This window comes from Arachis stenosperma, chromosome 6, assembly GCF_014773155.1.
Source record: "Arachis stenosperma cultivar V10309 chromosome 6, arast.V10309.gnm1.PFL2, whole genome shotgun sequence".
Taxonomy (NCBI): Eukaryota; Viridiplantae; Streptophyta; class Magnoliopsida; order Fabales; family Fabaceae; genus Arachis; species Arachis stenosperma.
Window position 1 is genome coordinate 63405685 of NC_080382.1, and position 23208 is coordinate 63428892.

At 40.2% G+C, this 23208-nt stretch overlaps 1 protein-coding gene and 1 non-coding gene across 2 annotated transcripts; both read right to left on the reverse strand.

Moving 5' to 3' along the window:
• Positions 1-1639: 1639 nt before the first annotated feature.
• LOC130934113 (uncharacterized) lies at positions 1640-2584 on the reverse strand. Its single transcript, XM_057863703.1, has one exon. It carries the CDS (start codon positions 2582-2584, stop codon positions 1640-1642), a length of 945 nt encoding a protein of 314 aa, XP_057719686.1.
• Positions 2585-12975: 10391 nt separating this feature from the next.
• Positions 12976-13083, reverse strand: LOC130937341 (small nucleolar RNA R71). The gene has a single exon (XR_009068562.1). It is a non-coding gene; the product is annotated as a small nucleolar RNA R71 (small nucleolar RNA).
• Between the last annotated feature and the right edge of the window lie 10125 nt (positions 13084-23208).

Here is a 23208-nt window from a genome sequence, read left to right on the forward strand (position 1 = left end):
TGAACAAGGTGACTGACAACCATTCTTGTTCTACAAGCATGAGAGGCTTAGTGAATATCTCTTGGATTACTGATACACGATGCATGGTTGATCGCCTGACAACCGAGTGCTCGCCTGACAAACGAGCCAGCCATTCCGTGAGATCAGAGTCTTCGTGGTATAGGCAAGAACTGATGGCGGCATTCAAGAGAATCCGGAAGGTCTAACCTTGTTTGTGGTATTCTGAGTAGGATTCAATGATTGAATGACTGTGACGTGCTTCAAACTCCTAGCAGGCTAGGGCGTTAGTGACAGACGCAAAAGAATCAATGGATTCTATTCCGGCCTGAACGAGAACCGACAGATGATTAGCCTATGCTGTGACAGAGCATCAGGGACGTATTTTCACTGAGAGGATGGGAGGTAGCTGCTGACAACAGTGAAACCCTACACGAGCTTGCCATGGAAAGGAGTAAGAAGGATTGGATGAAGACAGTAGGAAAGCAGAGAGACGGAAGGGAAGGCATCTTCATACGCTTGTTTGAAGCTCTTGCACCAATGAATTACATAAGTATCTCTATCTTTATCTTCATGCTTTATTCGTTTATCACTATACCCATTTGAGTCTGCCTGACTGAGATTTACAAGATGACCATAGCTTGCTTCATACCACCAATCTCCGTGGGATCGACCCTTACTCGCGTAAGGTTTATTACTTGGACGACCCAGTGCACTTGCTGGTTAGTTGTGCGAAGTTGTGTTTATGCCATGGTATTGAGCACCAAGTCTTTGGAGCCCTTACTAGGGATTGTTTATGTTTGGAAAAGTATTGATCACAATTTCATGCACCAGAGGGCTAGGAGGGTGTACGTGAAGTACGTATAGCCGAGAGAAAGAAGTGAAAAAGATGAGGATATAGGGTGTGTACGGGAGGTTGTGTGAAGGGGTTTATATAGAGAGATGGCAATTGTTGAAGGGTGTGGATTGATGGTGTTGTTTGATAGTGGACGGTTGGGGTTTTGAGATTGAATGAGCACAAGGATCACCTCTTTTATGAGGGTTTTGGTTCGGTCTCCAAAGCCATCCACTCCCAATGTTGCATGGCAACACTTCCAAGGACATTCCCTATAAGGACAAGTGTGAAATTCCCTTGGTGTAGTGGCCGAATCCCTCTTCCTCATTTATCCTATCAAGTACCATCAATGTCCTTTTTGATTCCCTATACACAATAAAGAGAAAATGTGAAAATTAATTGAAAAATTGGTGGGAAAATTCAAGGGGTGAACTAATGAAACAAAAATCTCTTTTTTTTTAAAATTCTTTTAATGAATTCACGAATACACATCAATCAACCATTAAGCTACCCATGCATGCAACATTGGTACACCAAACTTGTTTGTGGTCATATGGTGCAATAAGTTTGGGGAATGAATTGTTTTTTTTCAAAGAGTGTGTTCAAACCCACTTGGTGTGCTTTAAACACCAAACTTATCATGTACTATACTTTGCATGAAAAGGAGTCTTATATTGGTTGTTCAACATTGATATGAAAATCCATGAACTTTGCATTATTACTACTTAAGAGAGAGAGTTATAGAACATGGGTTGCCTCCCATGAAGCGCTTCTTTAGCATCACTAGCTTGACATTTTTGGTTCTTGTCAAGGTGGCTGATAGTGCTTGAAGTCCTCTCCTCTTGCAGTGAACCTATGTCCATTAGCTTTGTTGATAAGCTCCATATGCTCTAAGGACATGATTTTGTTGATGGTATACACTGGGGGTAGCTGAGATGGAATAGTGGGAAGATGAGGTGGTATGGTTGGGAAGTATGTAGAGATCACTTCATCACCTGGAGAGAAATCTTCTGTAGGAATTTTTTTGTTTCTCCATCTTCTGGGTACTTTCTTCCTTGTTTCTCTTAGTGCTATCTTGCTTTCTACAGATTCTTCCTCTAAGGAATTTTTATTGCTAGTTTTGCATGGCTCTGGTGGTTCTGGTTTCTTTTGGATCCCCTTTTGATGTGGTTCTTCCTGAGCACATGGCTTTCCAACCAATGAGGCTTCTATTTGTATTGTTTTCGCTTCACTGCTTGTTTCTTGCATTAATGCTTCCTTGGTTGGCTCCTCCATCAACTCTCTGTTATCATGATCTGATTCTTGTGAGGGTTTAAAGACATTGAAGGTGAGCTGCTCATCATGTATCCTCAGTACCAGCTCTCCTCGCTCTACGTCTATGAGCGCTCTGGCTGTGGCTAGTAATGGTCTTCCTAGAATGATGGGGTAGATAGGATTCTCATCCATTTCCAGAACAACAAAATCTGTGGGAAGGTAGTAGTTCCCAACCTTTATCAGCATATTTTCAACCACTCCTATTGCTTGTCTTTGAGTTTTGTCAGCCAATCTGATAATTACATCAGTGGGAGTTAGTTCATTGATTTGGAGCCTCTTCATGAGGGAGAAAGGCCTTACATTGATGCTTGTTCCCAAGTCACAAAGCCCTTTGTCAATCATTGTTTCTCCTATGGCACAAGGGATGTGAAAACTCCCTGGATCCTCCTTCTTTGTAGGTGCCCCTGGTTGAATGAGGGCACTGCAGTCCTTGTTCATCTTTATGGTTTGTCCACCGTTTAATGGACTCTTTCTGGCTAGTAGCTCCTTTATATACTTGATGTAGAAAGGCATTTACTGGAGGGCTCTAATGAATGGTATATTTACATCAAGAGATGCAAACATATCAAGGAACCTTGAGTACATTCTCCCTGCTACACCACCTTTAAGCCTGTGGGGAAAAGGTGAATATGGGTTCAACACATCCTTCTTCCTTAGCTCTTCTTTGGATGTCAGTTGAGTTGTCTGGCTTTCTTTGTGATTGTTTTGAAGGTGTTCTACTCCATTCATACTCTCTCCATCACTTGTGGTTATCATTTTACATTCTTCCCATCTTACTTTCCTTGTTTCTCCTCTTGGATTCTTCTCTGTGTCACTGGGAAATCCATCAGTGGACTTGGGAAGTTGTTGAGAAAAGTACCCTACTTGGGACTCCAACCTCTTGATGTTCTCTCCTTGGTTTTTGATATTGGCTCGTACCTCTTCCTTAAACACCTTGTTGTCTTGAACTTTTCTGCACAAGCCTTCAAGTAGAGCTTCAATCTTTGAGTGTCTATCATCTGTCAATGATGGTGGGTTGAGATTAGGAGGTTATGAAGATTGGTTGGATAGGTGTTGGTAATGTCTCTGTGTTGTGTTTTGATGAGTTACATGGTTGTTGGAGTTGAGGTTGTGGCGTCTCTGATCTTGCCCTTGATCTTGTTGATTTCCCCATCCAAAGTTGGGGTGATTTCTCCATCCAGAGTTGTAAGTTTTGGAGTATGGATCATGGCTTTGTCTAGGTGAGTTTCCAACATATTTGGCTTGCTCCCAGTCACCTTCTTCTCCTATGTTTGCTCCTTCTTGAGCTGGTGATGAAGTAATGGCTACTATAATTTGGTTCTCCTTCACCTTCTTGGTAAGATCTACTAGCTACTTGGTGATCATCTTGTTTTGAGCTAGCAAGGCATCCATGTGGTTCAGCTCCATGACTCCTCTGGTGTTACTTCTTTCGGATGCATAGAAGTAGTCATTTTCAGCAACTGTTTCAATGACATCTATGGCTTCTTCAATGGCTTTCTTCTTGTTTAGAGAGCCTCCTGATGAATGATCCACAGCCTTCTTTGACTCATATGAAAGACCTTCATAGAAGATGTGAAGTTGGACCCACTCGTTAAACATCTCTGGTGGGCATCTCCTTGTTAGATCCTTGAACCTTTCCCAAGCTTCATAAAGTGTCTCCCTATCTTGCTGTCTGAACGTCTGCACTTTAGTTCTCACCCTATTGATCCTTTGAGGGGGATAAAACCTTGCCAAAAACTTGTTCACTACCTCTTCCCAATTAGTCAAGCTCTCCTTTGGAAAGGATTCAAGCCACTTGGATGCCTTGTCCCTGAGTGAAAAGGGGAACAAGAGCAACCTTTAGACATCGGGGTGGACTCCATTGGACTTCACCGTGTCACAAATCCTCAAGAAGGTGGTCAAGTGTTGGTTAGGGTCTTCTTGAGCACCTCCTCCAAATGAGCAATTATTTTGCACCAAAGTGATGAGCTGGGGTTTTAGCTCGAAATTGTTGGCATGTATGGTGGGTTTCTGAATGCTGCTCCCACAGTTTCCAGGATTAGGATTGATATAGGATCCTAAAACCCTCCTTTCTTGCCCAGCACGGTTGGCATGGCCTTGATTATGAGCTTCCTCTTCATGGTTGTTCTCCAAATTCTCTTTCATGTTGGGTTCAAAATACTCTTCCTCTGCTTCCTCAGCACCAATAATCCTTTTTCCTCTTGCTTTCCTTCGTCGTCTACAAAGGGTTATTTCAGGTTCTGAGTCAAAGGATGTTGAAGCTCCTTCTCTTCTCCCTATCATACAACAGATTGCATAGCAGGAGATGAAATGCTGAAACTAGTTTTGTTAGAGTAATTGTTAGTGTGAGTGATGCAAATTATCAAACAGTTAGTGGGTTAGTGAGCAAAATTATAATAAACAAAGAAATGAAGAACGAAACAAAACTAAGGGGGTGCATGGGTGAGGAATAAATCAAAACAACTACAGAAATTGACTGAATAAACTAAACAAAAAGGAAAAATGCTCAATCTAGTGATCTTCAAACTTAATCATTGTTGATTCAAAATCAATCCCCGGCAACGGCGCCATAAACTTGATGCGTGAAAACTTGTCTCTCAACAAATTTCCCTTCGGCAAGTATACCAAATTGTCGTCAAGTAAAACTCACAGTAGAGTGAGGTTGAATCCCACAGGGATTGATTGGTCAAGCAATCTTAGTTAGAAGAAAGTGCTAGTTGAGCTTAGCAGAAATTGGATTTGGAATTTGCAGAAAATTAAATGATTGGAAAGTAAATAGCAGGAATTAAAGTGCAGAATCTTAAATAGGGAGTTTGGGTAATAAGCATGAAATTAAATGACAGAAAGTAAAGAGAATGGGTAGGATAAGATATGGAGAAATCCCAATTCCTTGGCAATCCAATCTCTCTAAGCTTGAACAATTACCCAATTCCTTGATTTAATTGCTCATGGGAAGAGATAAAGTGTGGTCACTGATTATACCACATGTATTCCTAAATCAAAGTGTTGGTAGGATTACATGTCACAATATCCATCCAAACCCCAATTTGGTCTAACATGAGAAAGCATTTCTAGCATGATCTCCTCATCCCTTTTCCAAGGCTCAACGGAGATCCAATTATGGAGAGTTTCTTTTCCAAGACAACTAACCAATTGAATTAAGATTGAAAGCTTTCTAGTAAGATCAAGAAAAAAGAAAGAAGAAGAAGAATGAAAACTATAATTGATCCATCAAATTACAACAGAGCTCCTTAACCCAATGAAAGGGGTTTAGTTGTTCATAGCTCTAGAAATGAAAAATAGCAGAAAAGAAGAATCCATTCTAAAGTGCAGAAAAAGTAAATCTATAGAGAGTAATGCCCAGAAGTGCCAAGCTTCTCTCTAGTTCAAAACTACTCCTATTTATACTACTCCTCATGATCTTCTAGTGAGTTCTTCAAGTCTTGGATGTGGGCTCTGGACCTTAAGTTAAAGCGGTTCTCATCTTTAGTGGGCCCAGCTTGCAGAGAAATATGAGTTAGGCTTGGGCATTTAGTGAGATTAACATTGAGTCACATTTTTGGGTGCGAGAACGTTAGTGGCATTCACCTTTTCCACTAACGTTCCACCCTTATATACCCACGTTAACTCCAACGTTAGTAGTCTTAACGTGACTACTAACGTCTCCTATTCAATCCTTGGCCAACGTTAATGGGAAAATCCAACGTTAGTAGTCTTAACGTGACTACTAACGTCTCCTATTCAATCCTTGGCCAACGTTAATGGGACTCACTTTTCCCATTAACGTTGGCTTTTGCCCCTTTTCGCAAACGTTAATGGGACTCACTTTTCCCATTAACATTGGCTTGCCTCTTGCCTCTACATTAAGTCTCACGTTAGCTTAGCTAACGTGGCTCTTAACGTGGGTGTTCTTCACCTTCAAGAGCGTTAGTGACACTCACCTTTGTCACTAATGCTCCAATTGCCTAAAGTTCCTATGTTAGGACTCACGTTAACTAAGTTAACGTGGCTCTTAACATAGTAAATGAAGCCATCTCCCAACGTTAGTGACAAAAGTGAGTGTCACTAACGTTGGTTCTTTGAATTCAACTCTACGTTAACTTTCACATTAACAATCTTAACATGAGAATTAACGTAGGCAATGCTAATGATCCAACGTTAGTGACAAAAGTGAGTGTCACTAACGTTGGCATTGTTGGTCCTCTTCCACATTAGAGTTCACGTTAACTAAGTTAACGTGACTTTTAACGTGGGGCATTGCCTAGTTTCCCAACGTTAGTGGTGTTCACTTTTCTCGTTAACGTGGATTTCCCCTTTTTCTTCTATGTTATCTACCACGTTAAGTTAACGTGGCTATTAACGTGAGCTATGGATGGCTTCACAGGCGTTATTGGTGATCACTTTTGTCATTAACGTTGCAAGCTTCTTGCCATTCCACGTTAATGTTCTCGTTAACTAAGTTAACGTGAATGCTAACGTGGTTCTTCCATGCTTTATTTGTCCTGAAATCAAGCAATTAAAGTGCATCAAAGCTCTAGCTAAAGTCATGAGATTATGCATCATCAAGTTATCATGCAATTCTAGCAAAAATCTCATGAAATCATGCAAAATTCACAATAGATGCTTGAATCAATGTGTAAGTGTATATTCACCCAAAACATGCCTTATTCACTAAGAAAATGCATGAAACTACCCTAAAACAGTAAAGAAAAGGTCAGTGAAACTGGCCTAGATGCCCTGGCATCAGCATGCCTCCAGGGTGTGGTTGCATTCTTCCTCAAGTTTGAGTTCAAGTTTGAGGAAAACTTGAGCTCAAACTTGAGTCCTTCTTTTTGCTCTTTGCTATTCCCTTTTCTTCAACCTTCTTCCAAACTTTCTTCCCACCTATCATCAATTAATTACAGGTATCAAAGCTATACACCAAATCATGAGATTGTTGCTCTTTCATGATATATAACAATTATAGCACAAAATCTAATGAAAATGCATCAATTCATTCATGGTTGATTGAATCTAAGTAAACATGAAATTCCACCCAAATGGCTTACTTGTGGCTCAAGAAAGTGTATAAAACCTATTAAAAACAAAGGAAAAAGACTAGAAAAACTAGTATAAGATGACTTGTCATCACTTGGCAGACCCTTCCTAGCCATAGAAAAAGGTGTGATTGATGTTGACAGAGGAGAGTTGGTCCTTCAAGTGAATGAGGACTACCTTGTGTTTAAGGCTCAAGGATCTCCTTCTGTACACATGGAGAAGATGCATGAAAAGTTTCTCTCAATTCAGAGTCAAACCAAGCCCCCAAATTCAAGCTCTAAGTTTGGTGTTGGGAGGCCATCATCATGCTCTGAGTCTCTGTGAGGCTCCATGAGAGTTCACTGTCAAGCTATTGACATTAAAGAAGCGCTTGTTGGGAGGCAACCAAATTTTTACTTATCTATGTTGAATTTCTATTTTCCATTGTTATTTTAAGTTTTCTATAGGATGATGATCATGTGGAGTCACAGAAACAAAAGCAAAAATAAAAAATAGCATTGAAAATAGCACACCCTGGAGGATGAGCTCACTGGCGTTTAAACACCAGTAAGGGTAGCAGAATGGGCGTTAAACGCCCAGTTTGGCACCATTCTGGGCATTTAACGCCAGAAAAGGGCACCAGACTGGCGTTTAACGCCAGAAAAGGGCACTAAGCTAGCGTTAAACGCCAGAAAGGGAAGAAAAGCTGGCGTTAAACACCAGAAATGGGTAGCAATCTAGCGTTTAATGCCAGGATTGGCACTCAAAGGGGCGTTTACATGCCAGAATGGTGCAGGGATGAGAAATCCTTGACTCCTCAGGATCTGTGGACCCCACAGGATCCCCACCTACCTCAACTCACTCTCTCTCTTCTTCACACATTCCAATAACATCCTTCCCCAAATACCCTTCACCACTCACATCCACCCACTCTTTCCCCAAAACCCCACCTACCTCAACATTCAAATTCACATCCTTTCCCTCCCCAACCCCCTCCCAACCCCAACCCCTAATACAAAAACCCTACCACTCTCTCGACTTTTATATAAACCTCTCATCCCTTCTTCATTTTCACACATCATACACTTCTTTCCCCCTTGGCCGAACCACTCACAGCTCTCCATCTCCTCCATTTTATTCTTCTTCTCCTCCTTTCTTTCTTCTTTTGCTCGAGGACGAGCAAACCTTTTAAGTTTGGTGCGGTAAAAGCGTTGGTTTTTTTTTCATAACCATTTATGGCACCTAAGGCTGGAGAAACCTCTAGAAAGAGGAAAGGGAAGGCAAAAGCTTCCACCTCCGAGTCATGGGAGATGGAGAGATTCATCTCAAAGGTCCATCAAGACCACTTCTATGAAGTTATGGCCAAGAAGAAGGTGATCCCTGAGGTCCCTTTCATGCTCAAAAGGTATGAGTATCCAGAGATTTGACATTAGATTCGAAGAAGAGGTTGGGAAGTTCTCACCAACACCATTCAACATGTCGGAATCTTAATGGTTCAAGAGTTCTATGCTAATGCATGGATCATCAAGAACCATGATCAAAGTGTGAACCTGAACCCAAAGAATTGGCTTACCATGGTTCGGGGGAAATACTTAGATTTCAGTCCAAAAAATGCAAGGTTGGCATTCAACTTGCCAATGATGCAAGGAGATGCACGCCCCTACACTTGAAGGGTCAACTTTGATCAAAGGTTGGATCACGTTCTCATGGACATATGTGTAGAAGGAGCTCAATGGAAAAGAGACTCCAAAGGCAAGCCGGTTCAATTGAGAAGGCATGACCTTAAACCCGTGGCTAGAAGATGGTTGGAATTCATCCAACGCTCCACCATTCCTACTAGCAACCGATCCAATGTGACTGTAGATCGGGCTATCATGATCCATAGCATCATGATTAGAGAGGAAATAGAAGTTCATGAGGTCATATCTCTAGAACTCTATAAAGTGGCTAACAAAACCTCCACCTTGGCAAGGTTAGCCTTTCCTCATCTCATCTGTCACATGTGCAATTTAGCTGGAATTGTCATAGAGGAAGACATCCTCATTGAAGAGGACAAGCCCATCACTAAAAAGAGGATGGAGCAAATAAGAGATCCCACTCATGGACCTCAACAAGAGCATGAGGAAGTCCCTCATCAAGAAATCCCTGAGATGCCTCAAGGGATGCATTTTCCTCCACACAACTGATGAGCGGATAATTTGTACCCTTTTTTGGCATTGTTTTTAGTATGTTTTTAGTAGTTTTAGTTGAGTTCTTAGTATATTTTTATTAGTTTTTAGTTAAAATTCACTTTTCTGGACTTTACTATGAGTTTGTGTGTTTTTCTGTGATTTCAGGTATTTTCTGGCTGAAATTGAGGGACCTGAGCAAAAATCTGATCCAGAGACTAAAAAGGACTGCAGATGCTGTTGGATTCTGACCTCCCTGCACTCGAAGTGGATTTTCTGGAACTACAGAAGCCCAATTGGCGCGCTCTCAACGGCGTTGGAATTTAGACATCCTGGGCTTTCCAGCAATATATGATAGTCCATACTTTGCCCAAGATTTGATGGCCCAAACCGGCGTTCAAAGTCACCCTCAGAAATCCCAGCGTTAAACGCCGGAACTGGCACCTAAATGGGAGTTAAACGCCCAAACTGGCATAAAAGCTGGCGTTTAACTCCAAGAAGAGTCTCTACACGAAATTGCTTCATTGCTCAGCCCAAGCACACACCAAGTGGGCCCGGAAGTGGATTTTTATGTCATTTACTCATCTCTGTACACCCTAGGCTACTAGTTTTCTATAAGTAGGACCTTTTGCTATTGTATTAGGGAGCTTTTGATCATGCTTTGATGATTGAACCCTCTTTGGGAGGCTGGCCATTCGGCCATGCCTAGACCTTGTTCTTATGTATTTTCAACGGTGGAGTTTCTACACACCATAGATTAAGGTGTGGAGCTCTGCTGTACCTCGAGTATTAATGCAATTACTATTGTTCTTCTATTCAATTCCGCTTGTTCTTTGTCCAAGATATCACTTGTTCTTCAACTTGATGAATGTGATGATCCGTGACACTCATCATCATTCTCACTTATGAACAAGGTGACTGACAACCACTTCTGTTCTACAAGCAAACAAGGCTCTAGTGTTTATCTCTTGGATTACTGATACACGATGCATGGTTGATCGCCTGACAACCGAGTGCTCGCCTGACAAACGAGCCAGCCAATCTGTGAGATCAGAGTCTTCGTGGTATAGGCGAGAACTAATGGCGGCATTCAAGAGAATCCGGAAGGTCTAACCTTGTCTGTGGTATTCTGAGTAGGATTCAATGATTGAATGACTGTGCGTGCTTCAAACTCCTAGCAGGCGGGGTGTTAGTGACAGACGCAAAAGAATCACTGGATTCTATTCCGGCCTGACCGAGAACCGACAGCTGATTAGCCATATGCTGTGACAGAGCATAGGAACATTTTCACTGAGAGGATGGGAGGTAGCCACTGACAACGGTGAAACCCTACATAAGCTTGCCATGGAAAGGAGTAAGAAGGATTGGATGAAGACAGTAGGAAAGCAGAGAAACGGAAGGGAAGGCATCTTCATACGCTTATCTGAAGTTCCTACCAATGAATTACATAAGTACCTCTATCTTTATCTTTATGCTTTATTCGTATATCACTATACCCATTTGAGTCTGCCTGACTAAGATTTACAAGGTGACCATAGCTTGCTTCATACCAACAATCTCCGTGGGATCGACCCTTACTCGCGTAAGGTTTATTACTTGGACGACCCAGTGCACTTGCTGGTTAGTTGTGCGAAGTTGTAGTGATCACAATTTCGCGCACCAAGTTTTTGGCGCCGTTGCCGGGGATTGTTCTGTGTATGGACAACTGACGGTTCATCTTGTTGCTTAGATTAGGTATTTTTTTTTTCAGAGTTCTTAAGAAGGAATTCTAGTGTTTCATGATGATATATTGAAGTCTGGCTGGCTGAGAAGCCATGTCTAATCTTATTGGACCGAGGTTTCAACTGATCATCACAAGAGCTTGTTGATCTCTATCAATCTTGCTATTGGAGCAATGATCTGCTAAGGCTTGGCTGGCCATTGGCCATGTCTAGTGTTTTGGACCGAAGCTTTCTTTGAAAGCTTGGCTGGCTGTGAAGTCATGTCTAATTCCTGGACCGGAGTCTTAGACTAGCATTGCAATGATTCCTGGAATCCGAATTAAGAATTCTGAAACTTTTATTTTCTCTTTCCATATAATTTTCGAAAAAAAAAGCACAAAAAAATTTTCAAAATCATAAAAACCAAAAAGATTTTATGTTTCTTGTTTGAGTCTAGTGTCTAATTTTAAGTTTGGTGTCTTGCATGTATTGTTTATTAGATCTTGGTTCTATTTTCAAGTCAATAGTACAGAGAACTGAAGATTCAGAACATGCAGTAGAGGAATTACACAGAAAAAGCTGGGCGTTCAAAACGCCCAGTGAAGAAGGACAGACTGGCGTTTAAACGCCAGCCAGGGTACCTGGTTGGGCGTTTAACGCCCAAAAAGGTAGCATTTTGGGCGTTAAACGCCAGAATGGATACCATTCTGGGCGTTTAACGCCAGGATGGCACAAGGGGGAGAATTTTGTTTTCAAATCAATTTTTTTTCAAGTTTTCAAAGTTTTTCAAAATCAAATCTTTTTCAAATCATATCTTTTCAATCAAATGTTTTCAAAATCAATTTCTTTCCTTTTTCAAAGATACTTGCTAACAATTAATGATTTGATTAAACATTTCAAGTATGTTGCCTTTTCTGTTGAGAAAGGTTTAATGTTTGAATCATATCTTTTCTTGTTAGCCAAGTTATTAATTTTTAAAATCAAATCTTTTTAAAATTGTTTTCAAATCATATCTTCTCAATCACATTTTTTTAAAAACCAATCATATCTTCTTAACCTCATCTTTTTCAAAATAGCTTTCAATCAAATCTTTTGACTTCTAATTTCAAAATCTTTTTCAAAAATCACTTGATTTCTTTCCACTCTTATTTTCGAAAATTAATTAGTGTTTTCAAAATGTTTTCAATTTCTTTAACTTAATTTTCGAAAATTCTCCTCCCCTCTTCCCACATCCTTCTATTTATGGAGTACCACTCCTTCTCAATGCACAATTCGAACTCTATCTGATTAAGTTCGAATTCTTCTACCTCTTTCTTCTATTTTTCTGTTCTTCTGACACCTCAAGGAATCTCTGTACTGTGACATAGAGGATTCCACATTTTCTTGTTCTCTTCTCTTTCATATGAGCAGGAGCAGAGACAAAGGCATTCTTGTTGAAGCTGACCCTGAACCTGAAAGGACCTTGAAGCGAAAGCTAAGAGAAGCTAAGGCAAAACTCTCTGTAGAGGACCTAACAGAAATCTTCAAAGGAGAAGCACACATGGCAGCCGAAAACAACAATAATGCAAACAATGCAAGGAAGGTGCTGGGTGATTTTACTGCACCTACTCCCGACTTCTATGGGAGAAGCATCTCTATCCCTGCCATTGGAGCAAACAACTTTGAGCTTAAGCCTCAATTAGTTTCTCTAATGCAACAGAATTGCAAGTTTCATGGACTTCCACTGGAAGATCCTCATCAGTTTTTAGCTGAATTCTTGCAAATCTGTGACACTGTCAAGACTAATGGGGTAGACCCTGAGGTCTACAGACTTATGCTATTCCCTTTTGCTGTAAGAGACAGAGCTAGGACATGGTTGGATTCACAACCTAAAAGAAGCCTGGACTCATGGGAAAAGCTAGTCAATGCCTTCTTGGCAAAGTTCTTTCCACCTCAAAAATTGAGTAAGCTTAGAGTGGAAGTCCAAACCTTCAGACAGAAGGATGGAGAATCCCTCTATGAAGCTTGGGAAAGATACAAACAATTGATCAGAAAATGTCCTTCTGACATGCTTTCTGAATGGAGCATCATAGGTATTTTCTATGATGGTCTCTCTGAACTATCCAAGATGTCTTTGGATAGCTCTGCTGGAGGATCTCTTCATTTGAAGAAGACGCCTACAGAAGCTCAAGAGCTAATTAAAATGGTTACAAATAACCAATTCATGTACACTTCTGAAAGGAATCCTGTGAACAATGGGACTAATCAGAAGAAAGGAGTTCTTGAGATTGATGCTCTGAATGCCATATTGGCTCAGAACAAGATATTGACACAACAAGTCAATTTGATTTCTCAAAGTCTGTCTGGAATGCAAAATGCACCAAACAGTACTAAGGATGCTTCATCTGAAGAAGAAGCATATGATCCTGAGAACCCTTCAATGGAAGAGGTGAATTACCTAGGAGAACCCTATGGAAACACCTATAATTCTTCATGGAGAAATCACCCAAATTTCTCATGGAAGAATCAAGAGAGACCTCAACAAGGTTTCAACAACAATAATGGCGGAAGAAACAGGTTTAGCAATGGCAAGCCTTTTCCATCATCTTCTCAGCAACAGACAGAGAATTCTAAGCAGAACCCCTCTGACTTAGCAACCATGGTCTCCGATCTAATCAAAACCACTCAAAGTTTCATGACTGAAACACGGTCCTCCATTAGGAATCTAGAGGCACAAGTGGGACAGCTGAGCAAGAAAATTACTGAACTCCCTCCTAGTACTCTCCCAAGCAACACAGAAGAAAATCCAAAAGGAGAGTACAAGGCCATCAACATGGCCGAATTTGGAGAGGAAGGGGAGGAAGTGAACGCCACTGAGGAAGACCTCAGTGGGCGTGCACTGACCTCCATTAAGTTCCCCAATGAAGAACCATGGGAATCTGAGGCTCAAAATGAGACCATAGAGATTCCATTGGACTTACTTCTGCCTTTCATGAGCTCTGATGAGTATTCCTCCTCTGAAGAGGATGAGTATGTCACTGAAGAGAAAGTTGCTAAATACCTTGGAGCAATCATAAAGCTAAATGACAAGTTATTTGGAAATGAGACTTGGGAGAATGAACCTCCTTTGCTCACCAAAGAACTGGATGACTTGTCTAGGCAGAAATTACCTCAAAAGAGACAAGATCCTGGGAAGTCTCAATACCTTGTACCATAGGCACCATGACCTTCAAGAAGACTCTGTGTGACTTAGGGTCAAGTGTAAACCTCATGCCTCTCTCTGTAATGGAGAAGCTAGGGATCTTTGAGGTGCAAGCTGCAAGAATCTCATTAGAGATGGCAGACAACTCAAGAAAACAAGCTCATGGACTTGTAGAGGATGTTTTGGTGAAGATTGAAGACCATTACATCCCTGCTGATTTCATAGTCCTAGAGACTGGGAAGTGCATGGATGAGACCATCATCCTTGGCAGACCCTTCCTAGCCACAGCAAAGGCCGTAATTGATGTTGATAGAGGCAAACTGATCATTCAAGTGAATGAAGAATCCTTTGTGTTTAAGGCTCAAGGATATCCCTCTGTCACCATGGAGAGGAAGCATGAAGAGCTTCTCTCAAATCAGAGTCAAACAGAGCCCCCACAGTCAAACTCTAAGTTTGGTGTTGGGAGGCCACAACCAAACTCTAAGTTTGGTGTTGAACCCCCACATTCAAACTCTAAGTTTGGTGTTGGGAGGTTCCAACATTGCTCTGAGAAAATGTGAGGCTCCATGAGAGTCCTCTGTCAAGCTAATGACATTAAAGAAGCGCTTGTTGGGAGGCAACCCAATGTTATATTTTGACTATTTTCTTTTGTTATTTTATGTTTTTTGTAGGTTGATGATCATGAGAAGTCATAAAATCAATTGAAAAAGCAAAAACAGAATGAAAAACAGCACACCCTGGAGGAAGAACCCACTGGCGTTTAAACGCCAGTGTGGCTAGCAGTTGGGCGTTTAACGCCCAGTCTGGCACCATTCTGGGCGTTTAACGCCAGAAAGGGGCACCAGACTGGCGTTAAACGCCAGAAAAGGGCAAGAACCTGGCGTTAAACGCCAGGAATGGGCACCAGCCCAGCGTTTAACGCCAGAAATGGCTCAAAACGTGATTTTGAATGCCATTTGGTGCAGGGATGACTTTTCCTTGACACCACAGGATCTGTGGACCCCACAGGATCCCCACCAACCCCACCACTCTCTCTCTTCTTCACCCATTCACCAATCACCTCAACTCCTCTTCCCCAAAAACCCTTCACCTATCAAATCCCATCTTTCTCTTCACCACTCACATCCATCCTTCATAAAACCCCACCTACCTCACCATTCAAATTCAAACCACTTTCCCTCCCAAACCCACCCATCAATGGCCGAACCATGACCCCCCTCTCCTATATAAATCCTTCTTCACCCCTTCATTTTCACATAACCTAAACACCACTTCTCCCCCTCTTTGGCCGAACACAAAAGACACTCCCTTCTTCCTCATTTCTTCTTCTTCTACTCTTTTCTTTCTTCTTTTGCTCGAGGATGAGCAAACCTTTTAAGTTTGGTGTGGTAAAAGCGTTGCTTTTTCGTTTTTCCATAACCATTTATGGCATCCAAGGCCGGAGAAACCTCTAGAAAGAGGAAAGGGAAGGCAAAAGCTTCCACCTCCGAGTCATGGGAGATGGAAAGATTCATCTCAAGGGTGCATCAAGACCACTTCTATGAAGTTGTGGCCTTGAAGAAGGTGATCCCCGAGGTCCCTTTTTCACTCAAAAAGGGTGAATATCCGGAGATCCGACATGAGATCCGAAGAAGAGGTTGGGAAGTTCTTACCAACCCCATTCAACAAGTCGGAATCTTAATGGTTCAAGAGTTCTATGCCAATGCATGGATCACCAAGAACCATGATCAAAGTGTGAACCCGGATCCAAAGAATTATCTTACTATGGTTCGGGGGAAATACTTGGATTTTAGTCCGGAAAGTGTAAGGTTGGCATTCAATTTGCCCATGATGCAAGGAGATGAACATCCTTACACTAGAAGGGTCAACTTTGATCAAAGGTTGGACCAAGTCCTCACAGTCATATGTGAAGAGGGCGCCCAATGGAAGAGAGATTCAAGAGGGAAGCCGGTTCAATTGAGAAGGCATGACCTCAAACCCGTGGCTAGAGGATGGTTGGAGTTTATCCAACGCTCAGTCATTCCCACTAGCAACCGGTCCGAAGTTACTCTAGATCGGGCCATCATGATTCATAGCATCATGATTGGAGAAGAAGTGGAAGTTCATGAGGTTATAGCCCAAGAACTCTATAAGGTGGCGGACAAGTCCTCTACCTTAGCAAGGTTAGCCTTTCCTCATCTCATTTGTCACCTCTGTTATTCTGTTGGAGTTGACATAGAGGGAGACATCCCCATTGATGAGGATAAGCCCATCACTAAGAAAAGGATGGAGCACACAAGAGACCCCTCTCATCATGAGATCCCTGAGATGCCTCAAGGGATGCACTTTCCTCCACAAAACTATTGGGAGCAACTGAACACCTCCCTAGGAGAACTGAGTTCCAACATGGGACAACTAAGGGTGGAGCATCAAGAACACTCCATCATCCTCCATGAAATTAGAGAAGATCAAAGAATCATGAGAGAGGAGCAACAAAGACAAGGAAGAGACATTGAGGAGCTCAAGCACTCCATAGGATCTTCAAGAGGAAGAAAGAGCCGCCATCACTAAGGTGGACCCGTTCTTTAATCTTCTTGTTCTTTATTTTCTATTTTTTCGAATTTTAGTGCTTATGTTTATCTATGTTTGTGTCTTGTGATCATTAGTGTCTTAGTGTCTATGCCTTAAAGTTATGAATTTCCTATGAATCCATCACCTTTCTTAAATAAAAAAAAATTGTTCTTAATTGAAAAAGAAAAAGAATTGCATGAATTTTGAATTTTATAGCAGTTTGATTATTTTAATGTGGTGGCATTACTTTTATCTTCTGAATGTATGCTTAAATAGTGCATATGTCTTTTGAATTTGTGGTTCATGAATGTTGGCTCTTGAAAGAATGATGAAAAAGGAGACATGTTACTGAGGATCTGAAAAAATCATTAAAAATGATTCTTGAAGCAAGAAAAAGCAGTGAATACAAAAAAAAAAACCGAAAAAAAAGAAGGAGAAAAAGAAAGAATAAAGTTGTGATCCAAGGCAAAAAGAGTGTGCTTAAGAACCCTGGACACCTCTAATTGGGGACTCTAGCAAAGCTGAGTCACAATCTGAAAAGGTTCACCCAATTATGTGTCTGTGGCATGTATGTATCCGGTGGTAATACTGGAAGACAGAGTGCTTTGGGCCACGGCCAAGACTCATAAAGTAGCTGTGTTCAAGAATCATCATACTTAACTAGGAGAATCAATAACACTATCTGGATTCTGATTTCCTAAAGAAGCCAATCATTCTGAGTTGCAAAGGATAGAGTGAGATGCCAAAACTGTTCAGAGGCAAAAAGCTAAAAGCCCCGCTCATCTAATTAATACTGATCTTCATAGATGTTTTTGGAATTCATTGCATATTCTCCTCTTTTTATCTTATTTGATCTTCAGTTGCTTGAGGACAAGCAACAATTTAAGTTTGGTGTTGTGATGAGCGGATAATTTGTACCCTTTTTTGGCATTGTTTTTAGTATGTTTTTAGTAGTTTTAGTTGAGTTCTTAGTATATTTTTATTAGTTTTTAGTTAAAATTCACTTTTCTGGACTTTACTATGAGTTTGTGTGTTTTTCTGTGATTTCAGGTATTTTCTGGCTGAAATTGAGGGACCTGAGCAAAAATCTGATCCAGAGACTGAAAAGGACTGCAGATGCTGTTGGATTCTGACCTCCCTGCACTCGAAGTGGATTTTCTGGAGCTACAGAAGCCCAATTGGCGCGCCCTCAACGGCGTTGGAAAGTAGACATCCTGGGCTTTCTAGCAATATATGATAGTCCATACTTTGCCCAAGATTTGATGGCCCAAACCGGCGTTCAAAGTCACCCTTAGAAATCCCAGCGTTAAACGCCGGAACTGGCACCTAAATGGGAGTTAAACGCCCAAACTGGCATAAAAGCTGGCGTTTAACTCCAAGAAGAGTCTCTACACGAAATTGCTTCATTTCTCAGCCCAAGCACACACCAAGTGGGCCCGGAAGTGGATTTTTATGTCATTTACTCATCTCTGTACACCCTAGGCTACTAGTTTTCTATAAGTAGGACCTTTTGCTATTGTATTAGGGAGCTTTTGATCATGCTTTGATGATTGAACCCTCTTTGGGAGGCTGGCCATTCGGCCATGCCTAGACCTTGTTCTTATGTATTTTCAACGGTGGAGTTTCTACACACCATAGATTAAGGTGTGGAGCTCTGCTGTACCTCGAGTATTAATGCAATTACTATTGTTCTTCTATTCAATTCCGCTTGTTCTTTGTCCAAGATATCACTTGTTCTTCAACTTGATGAATGTGATGATCCGTGACACTCATCATCATTCTCACTTATGAACAAGGTGACTGACAACCACTTCTGTTCTACAAGCAAACAAGGCTCTAGTGTTTATCTCTTGGATTCCTGATACACGATGCATGGTTGATCGCCTGACAACCGAGTGCTCGCCTGACAAATGAGCCAGCCATTCCGTGAGATCAGAGTCTTCGTGGTATAGGCGAGAACTGATGGTGGCATTCAAGAGAATTCGGAAGGTCTAACCTTGTCTGTGGTATTCTGAGTAGGATTCAATGATTGAATGACTGTGACGTGCTTCAAACTCCTAGCAGGCGGGGCGTTAGTGACAGACGCAAAAGAATCACTGGATTCTATTCCGGCCTGACCGAGAACCGACAGCTGATTAGCCATATGCTGTGACAGAGCATAGGAACATTTTCACTGAGAGGATGGGAGGTAGCCACTGACAACGGTGAAACCCTACATAAGCTTGCCATGGAAAGTAGTAAGAAGGATTGGATGAAGACAGTAGGAAAGCAGAGAGACGGAAGGGAAGGCATCTTCATACGCTTATCTGAAGTTCCTACCAATGAATTACATAAGTACCTCTATCTTTATCTTTATGCTTTATTCGTATATCACTATACCCATTTGAGTCTGCCTGACTAAGATTTACAAGGTGACCTGATGAGCGGATAATTTATACGCTTTTTGGCATTGTTTTTAGGTAGTTTTTAGTAAGTTCAAGCTACTTTTAGGGATGTTTTCATTAGTTTTTATGTTAAATTCACATTTCTGGACTTTACTATGAGTTTGTATGTTTTTCTGTGATTTCAGGTTATTTCTGGCTGAAATTGAGGGATTTGAGCAAAACTCTGAAAAAGGCTGACAAAAGGACTGCTGATGCTGTTGGATTCTGACCTCCCTGCACTCGAAATGGATTTTCTGGAGCTACAGAACTCCAATTGGCACGCTCTCAACGGCGTTGGAAATTAGACATCCAGGGCTTTCCAGCAATATATAATAGTCCATACTTTATTCGGAAATTGACGACGTAACTTGGCGTTGAACGCCAAGTTCATGCTGCTGTCTGGAGTTAAACGCCAGAAAAACGCCATGATCCGGAGTTGAACGCCCAAAACACGTCATAACTCGGAGTTCAACTCCAAGAGGAGCCTCAGCTCATGGATTGATCAAGCTCAGCCCAAGCATACACCAAGTGGGCCCCGAAAGTGGATTTATGCATCAATTACTTACTCATGTAAACCCTAGGAGCTAGTTTATTATAAATAGGATGATTTACTAATGTATTGGACATCTTTGGTCTCAGTTTTGTTTTATTCTTCATCCTAAGAGGCTATTGATCACGTTTTAGGGGGCTGGCCATTCGGCCATGCCTGAACCTTTTACTTATGTATTTTCAACGGTGGAGTTTCTGCACACCATAGATTAAGGGTGTGGAGCTCTGCTATACCTCAAGTATTAATGCAGTTCTATTTTCTTTTATTCAATTCTCTTTTATTCTTATTCCAAGATATTCATTCGCACCCAAGAACATGATGAATGTGATGATTAGATAACCCTCATTATCATTCTCACTTATGAACGCACGCGATTGACAACCACTTCCGTTCTACATGCAACAGAGCTTGAATGTGTATCTCTTAGATTCCCCAACAGAATCTTCGTGGTATAAGCTAGATAGATGGTGGCATTTATGAGGATCCGGAAAGTCTAACCTTGTCTGTGGTATTTCGAGTAGGATCCTGGGGATCCGGAAAGTCTCACCTTGTCTGTGGTATTCCGAGTAGGATTCCGGTAATGAATGACTGTGACGTGCTTCAGACTCGCAAGTGCTGGGCGTTAGTGACAGACGCAAAAGAATCAAGGGATTCTATTCCAGTAGGAGCGGGAACCAACCAGTGATTAGCCGTGCTGTGACAGAGTGCGTGAGCGTAGTTTTCACTGCGAGGATGGGATGTAGCCATCAACCATGGGTGATGCCTCCAGACGATTAGCCATGCGAGTGACAGCCGCAGAGGACCATTTTTCCGAGAGGATTGAAAGTAGCCACCGCTGATGGTGAACCCCTATACACAGCTTGCCATGGAAAGGAGTAAGAAGGATTGAGTTGAAGCAATAGGAGAGCAGGCGTCCTTGAGCCATACAGCATCTCCATGCGCTTATCTGAAATTCCCACCAATGAGGCTGCATAAGTATCCCTTTTATTATTTCTTTTCTTTTTATTATTTGATTTTCTAATTTCCATAATTTTATCTGCCTGACTGAGATTTACAAGGTGACCATAGCTTGCTTCATACCAACAATCTCTGTGGGATCGACCCTTACTCACGTAAGGTTTATTACTTGGACGACCCAGTACACTTGCTGGTTAGTTGAACGGAGTTGTGAATTCAACCAGTGCCATAAGAAGCTTTCATCTCAAAATAGTTAGAACATGGATCACAATTTCGTCCACCAAGTTTTTGGCGCCGTTGCCGGGGATTGTTCGAGTATGGACAACTGACGGTTCATCTTGTTGCTCAGATTAGGTAATTTTCTTTTCAAAAAGTTTTCTAAAATCCTTCAAAAATATTTTTTTATTATTTTCATTTTTTTTAATATAATTTTCGAAAAAAAATAATAAAAATACTAAAAAATCATAAAATCATAAAAAACCAAAAATATTTTGTGTTTCTTGTTTGAGTCTTTAGTCAATTCTTAAGTTTGGTGTCAATTGCATGCTTTAAAAATTTTTTCTTGCATTTTTTTGAAAATTCATGCATTCATGGTGTTCTTCATGATCTTCAAGTTTTTCTTGACAAGTCTTCTTGTTTGATCTTGAGAATTTCTTGTTTTGTGTTGTTTGTTGTTTTTCATATGCATTTTTTGTTTGTTAGAGTCCATGCATTAAAGATTTCTAAGTTTGGTGTCTTGCATTGTGTTCTTGATGTTCATCATGATCTTCAAAGTGTTCTTGGTGTTCATCTTGACATTCATAGTGTTCTTGCATGCATCTTGTGTTTTGATCCAAAATTTTCATGTTTTGGGTCATTTTTGTGTTTTTCTCTCTCATAATTAAAAAAATTCAAAAATAAAAAAAATTATATTTTCCTTATTTTTCTCCAAATTTTCGAAAATTTGAGTTGACCAAGTCAAAAATTTTTAAAATTAGTTGTTTCTTATGAGTTAAGTCAAATTTTCAATTTTAAAAATCTTATCTTTTCAAAAATCTTTTTCAAAAAATCACATCTTTTTCATTTTTTTTATAATTTTCGAAATTTTTTGTTCTTTTTTTTTAAATATTTTTCAAAATCTTTTTCTTATCTTTTACATCATATTTTCGAAAATACAATCAATAATTAATGTTTTGATTCAAAAATTTGAAGTTTGTTACTTCCTTGCTAAAAAAAGTTCAATCTTTAAGTTCTAGAATCTTATCTTGTAGTTTCTTGTTAGTGAAGTAAATAATTTCAAATTTTTAAATTAAATCTATTTTTTATCTCTTATCTTATCTTTTTCAAAAAAATTAAAAAAAAATTTATCTTTTTATCTTATTTTTTTTATTTCAAAATATCTTATCTAAACTTCTTATCTTCTTATCTTTTCAAATTTGATTTCAAATCTTTTTCAATCAACTAACTAACTTGTTGTTTGTTTCTTATCTTTTTCAAAACCACCTAACTACTTTTCCCTCTCTAATTTTCGAAAATATCTCACCTCTTTTTCAAAAATTCTTTTTGTTTTAAATTTTAATTTTAATCTTATCTTATCTTTAATTTTCAAAAATTACTAACCCCTTTTTCAAAATTATTTTCGAAAATTCTCCCTCTCTTTTCTTATTTTATTTAATTAATTATTTACTAACACTTCCCTTCACCTCTCTTAAAAGAAAAATGTTTTAATTCAAAAGAACAAGAAGTACATGAATTTCGAATTTATCCTTGAATTTAGTTTAATTATATTGATATGGTGACAATACTTTTTGTTTTCTGAATGAATGCTTGAACAGTGCATATGTCTTTTGATCTTGTTGTTTATGAATGTTAAAATTGTTGGCTCTTGAAAGAATGATGAACAAAGAGAAATGTTATGAGGATCTGAAAATCATGAAATTGATTCTTGAAGCAAGAAAAAAGCAGTGAAAAAGAAAGCTTGCGAAAAAAAAAATGGCGAAAAAAATATAGAAAAAAAAAGAAGGAGCAGTAAAAAGCCATAGACCTTAAAACCAAAGGCAAGGGTAAACAAATCCAAGGCTTTGAGCATCCAAGGCTTGAGCATCAATGGATAGGGCCTAAGGAAATTAAATCCAGGCCTAAGCGGCTAAATCAAGCTGTCCCTAACCATGTGCTTGTGTCATGAAGGTCCAAGTGAAAAGCTTGAGACTGAGTGGTTAAAGTCGTGATCCAAAGCAAAAGAGTGTGCTTAAGAGCTCTGGACACCACTAACTGGGGACTCTAGCAAAGCTGAGTCACAATCTGAAAAGGTTCACCCAGTTATGTGTCTGTGGCATTTATGTATCTGGTGGTAATACTGGAAAACAAAATGCTTAGGGCCACGGCCAAGACTCATAAGTAGCTGTGTTCAAGAATCAACATGCTTAACTAGGAAAGTCAATAACATCATCCGAAATTCTAAAGTTCCTAGAGAAGCCAATCATTCTAAACTTCAAAGGAAAAAGTGAGATGCCAAAACTGTTCAGAAGCAAAAAGCTA